The sequence below is a fragment of the Leptonychotes weddellii genome, unplaced genomic scaffold (assembly GCF_054177405.1).
Source record: "Leptonychotes weddellii isolate Sample4059 unplaced genomic scaffold, ASM5417740v2 HiC_scaffold_12139, whole genome shotgun sequence".
Classification (NCBI taxonomy): domain Eukaryota; kingdom Metazoa; phylum Chordata; class Mammalia; order Carnivora; family Phocidae; genus Leptonychotes; species Leptonychotes weddellii.
In genome coordinates, this window is record NW_027699850.1 from 1,914 (window position 1) to 6,402 (window position 4,489).

General features: G+C 51.6%; 1 protein-coding gene across 1 annotated transcript; it reads right to left on the reverse strand.

The window, feature by feature from the left end:
- Window positions 1–1,731: 1,731 nt before the first annotated feature.
- Window positions 1,732–4,436, reverse strand: LOC102735811 (T-box transcription factor 21). The gene is made up of 4 exons (XM_081809669.1): window positions 4,255–4,436; window positions 3,528–3,686; window positions 3,329–3,390; window positions 1,732–3,081 (listed from the first exon to the last, which is right to left on the reverse strand). The coding sequence occupies exons 1-4, from the start codon at window positions 4,324–4,326 to the stop codon at window positions 2,463–2,465; spliced, it is 912 nt and encodes a 303-aa protein (XP_081665795.1). The 5' UTR covers window positions 4,327–4,436; the 3' UTR covers window positions 1,732–2,462.
- Between the last annotated feature and the right edge of the window lie 53 nt (window positions 4,437–4,489).

Sequence of the window (4,489 nt, forward strand, 5' to 3'; positions counted from 1 at the left end):
AAAGACAACTCCCCTCACTTAAATCTAATGTAGCGAACAAAAACCATTTAAAAACAGTGGGGGATGGGGCACCTGGCTGGCTCAGTCAGAAGAGCATGGAACTCTTGATCTCAGGGTCATGAGTTCGAGCTTCACGTTGGGTGTTGGGTGTAGAGATTACTAAAAGTAAATAAATAAACTTTAAAATTTAAAAATAAAAACAATGGGGGAGAAGAGTACTGTAATTACCAACAACAGTTCCCAAGGTCCAATTTAATACCAATACTTAATAACTTCAGAGAATGACAGCGAACGGGGTGGGGCTGGGGAGGAATAATCTGCACTCACAGAGCTCAGTATAACGGAACTCCTAATGTCATTTACAAAGTTATGAGCGTCCAAATCCAAGGAGGATGGAACCAACTATGCCTTCCTATCTTTTCCTTCTTCTGACTATAAAGTGATGAAAATGGCCTCTGGAGAGAGACCAAGAAAGGAGGGGATGTGAACTGTGACAGAAATGAAATTTTCCAAGCTCCAACAGAAGTGAGAGAACACCCCCCCCCGCCCCGCCTCATTAGAAGGGTATGCCCTGAACTGGGGTGAGGCAAACGCTAATTCCACCCTTGTAAGAAAGGAGCTCCTTTCTTAACCTTAGAGTGCTCTTTCAGAAAATAGCTCTTAATCGTCGAAAACAAACAAAAAAACCCAACTTATCTCGAGGCCTGTGATTTCTTTGTTCACTTGAGTTTTTCAGTTTCTGACGCTTTGCTTGATGAGGTTTTTATTTTTATATTATTAAATCCTGTGAACTAAAATTCAATAGTTTTCATGAAGAAAAAGCATTTTCAGGGGCACCTGGCTGGCTCAGTCGGTGGAGCGTGCAACTCTTGATTTCAGGGTGGGGAGTTTGAGCCCCACACTGGGTGTAGAGATGACTTAGAAATAAAATCTTTAAAAAAAAAAAAGTACTTTCCGTATGATTCCAATGTTATAAAAATATATTTCTGTCTATTTAACCCATTTAACATTAAATGATAATTATGGATGGGTGGCAAGATTTGGGGAAATTTACTGTTGTCTTTTTACTTTTCTGCCTTGCTTACGTTCTTTAAAAAAAGCAGATGTCATTTTACGAACATAATTTAGTATGTGCGTAAAAAGAGAGAAAAAAACAAAGCTAGAGAATTACAGCAACAGTAATGTACAGATTGATAGCTTACTGTTTACCAGGCACTGTTCTAAACCCTTTAGAGATGCTAGTTTGAATCATGTGAAATTGCCAATATTTGGCTGTTCTTGACTGTCAAAAAGAGCAATTTCATGGGATCCAATTTACATTTACTTCTTTAACCTTTGAACACCCTTGATGAAGATGGAGAACCAAAGCTGCTAGACATGCCGAGAGAAATCAAGGCTGTTCTTCCGAGCAGAGCCCCCAGGCCCCCACCCGGCCCAGCCCTCCAGTCTTGCCCTCGCTCCCCTCCTCCACAGGTCAGGTGCTACATGGACAGAGGGACCATTCTCTGTCCCAAGATGCCTTACGAGGTGGAATCAACCGTCAACCTGAGCACCAATGGTAACGCACGTGGCCTTGCTTTGACTCCCTTTGTCCCCTGAATGAAGCCACTCCAGATTTCTAGGAGGCTCCAGTTCTTGGGAGCTTCAGCTGCAGCCGGAGAGCGATGGTGCCCCTCACAATTCCCACTGGAGTCCCCATCCATGTCCCCCTCCAGGGCACTGAAGGACACATTCTACAGTTTCATTTTTATTTTCAGAAAGTGATGAAGACAAAAGAGATATATCCAGACACCACTCTCCGTACAATAAATAGCCTCCCCGTTCCAAAAAAAAAGAAAAAAGCGCACGCGCACACACACAACCAACCCCCACCCCAAGACGTTGCTTCTTGAGATGTGCACCAACCCCCCCCTTCCCAGCCCCTTCCTCGGGACCCCACTGTCTCTGAGCGGGTGGGGCCCAGGCCAGCTGCCCCAAAGTCATCCGAGTTCTCTCGCTGACCCTGGCTGGCTGGCTGGCTGTCATCAAATCCACGGTATCTTTATTTTCACACACGCAAACAGAACTGCCGAAAGTACATTCTACAAAGGAAGACAGCCGAGTCTGCAGTGCCCAGCCTGCCCCACCTGACCCCTACCCCACCCCACAGAAGAGAGGAAGCTCCTTTGTGTCCAAGACCTTCTTGTTCTGTCTGTTCTCCAGCTGGGAGCCCACAGCCAGAAGCAGCACCAGGTAAATGACCGTAGTTAGGGCAAAGGAAGGGGCAGGGGACATGCCTCTCAGGTTTCCTTGTGGGCCCAAAGCAGCAAGTGAACCCCAGAAGCCTTCTTGCCCCCCTCTTCCTCAACCAACTACAAAAGGAGAAGGGACAGAGGGAGCTGGGGCCTCCCAGTCCTGAGTCGGCTGTCTGCGTTACTTGGCGTCCTCCAACCCGATGACACGGTTTCTGTCATGTCAACTGCTCAATTGGGAAAATAGCTATAAAACTGGCCTTCAGTTTCCTTATCAAAAGGAGAAGCGGCCCCAGCAGGGGAGGAACTGTCGCCACTGGAAGGATAGGGGGACACACGCCTCCTCTTAGAGTCTCCTTCTCCCAGTCCTGAGTCACTGGACTCTGGCCGGATGGGGGTGATCTCAGTCCACACCAAAGGGGAGCCCTGGTCCTCTGGCCCCCGTCCCTCTGAAGCTCCAGGACCAGGTTCCATGGGCAGAGTCCGCATGGGGCGGAACCAGCTGCCTGGGCCCATCTTGGGAGGGTACTGAGGGGCCACCGGCCAGCCCGCTCCAGGCGCCAGGACGTCCTGGCCTCGGTAGTAGGACATGGTGGGTCCAGGGGCAGAGGGCAGGAACGCAGGCTTCATGGTGACTGCTCGAAACTCAGCCTCATAGCTGTGGTCCCGGGGGGCCCCCAACCAATAAGGCTGGGAAGCCACATCCTTTGCCTGCCCAGGAAGGTCGGGGTAGAAGCGGCTGGGAACGGGATACTGGTTGGGTAGGAGAGGAGAGTAGTGGTCTCCCCCAAGCAATTGACAGTTGGGTCCAGGCGGGGAGGGCACGCTCGTGTCAACAGATGCATACATGCTAAAACAAACAAAACAAAACAGAAGGCAAGAACACAGGGGTCACAAACGGAACCGGTCATCTGTGAGCCTGCCTGTTGTACATCCCTCCCTGGACCCTCTTTCCCTGGCCTTACCGCCCTCCAAGCCTCCATCCCATCTCTTCCCACCCCCAGGGGCAGAGAGGAGACATGCTCAGCACGTCTGGAGTCAAGTCTCAGGAGATATCAAGAGGAGGCCCTTGGTGAGTTGAACCCAGCGGCACTTACGACTCAAAGTTCTCCCGGAATCCTTTGGCAAAAGGGTTATTATCAATTTTCAGCTGAGTAATCTAGAGAGAGGGGAAATAGAGGCACCTGAGTCCTGAGTCTAGGGCTAGGGAACTTCCGAATTCCCCACCGAGGAAGACCGTGGGCCCCACTCTCCCCCTCCTGCCCCTCGCAGCTCAGGGGGACCGGTGGCCCTCACCTCCGCGTTCTGGTAGGCGGTCACGGCAATGAACTGGGTCTCTTGGAAGGTGAAGATATGCGTGTTGGAAGTGTTGCCGGCCACCTCCGGCTCCCCGTCGTTCACCTCGACGATGTGCAGCCGAGGCTGGTACTTATGGAGAGACTGGAGCACGATCATCTACGAGAGAGCCGGATGCTTGTGGGGGTCGAAGGGTGGTCCTCTACCCCACCCATGGCTGGCCCGATGGCCAGGCTAGAAGGGACCTTGAGGTCATCGTGTCCATTGCCCTGCTCTGCTACCACGCCACTTCCCAGGCGTTCTAGCTCCGGTCCCCAGCCTCTCCAGGGCACCAGCTCTGCCCTCTTGCCCCGTTTCCTACCACCCAGATGTGCATCGTAACCAAGATATTAGCACAAGCGGGGCTTTTCAGGGATGGGACTCTGTTAACAGTATTGCTCAACTCAGAGAGACTCTGCATCCATTCTCTGGGGCAACTGGCACCAACTCTATGCCCAGCATGGTGCGCAAGTGATGGCAGCCTGGGGTTCGGTGAAGAAACCCCCAGGCTGGCTTGGCCCATGTCATCCTGAATGCGAGCCCATGTCTGCCCCTGAGATTCAGCTTCCTCCCACCTCATCTCCACACCTCCTCAGGCGTGTGGAAAAGAACGAGCCAGAGAGGAAGAAAAATGACTTTTACAGAACAGAATCAGCCAGGAGGGGTGGGGGGTGGCAAGGATTCTCACCTGGGTCACATTGTTAGAGGCCCCTTTGTTGTTTGTGAGCTTTAGTTTCCCAAATGAAACTTCCTGGCGCATCCAGTGGGCTCCAGTATTGGGGGAATCTGGGTGGACGTACAGGCGGTTTCCTGTGGACAGTTAACTTCTTTGGCACGCAGCCCCCTTGGGGACCAGACCCCCTGGCGATGTGGGGCTTCTTTGCCTGTTCTGAGGGGGATGTCAAAAAGGCTGCAGGGGGAGG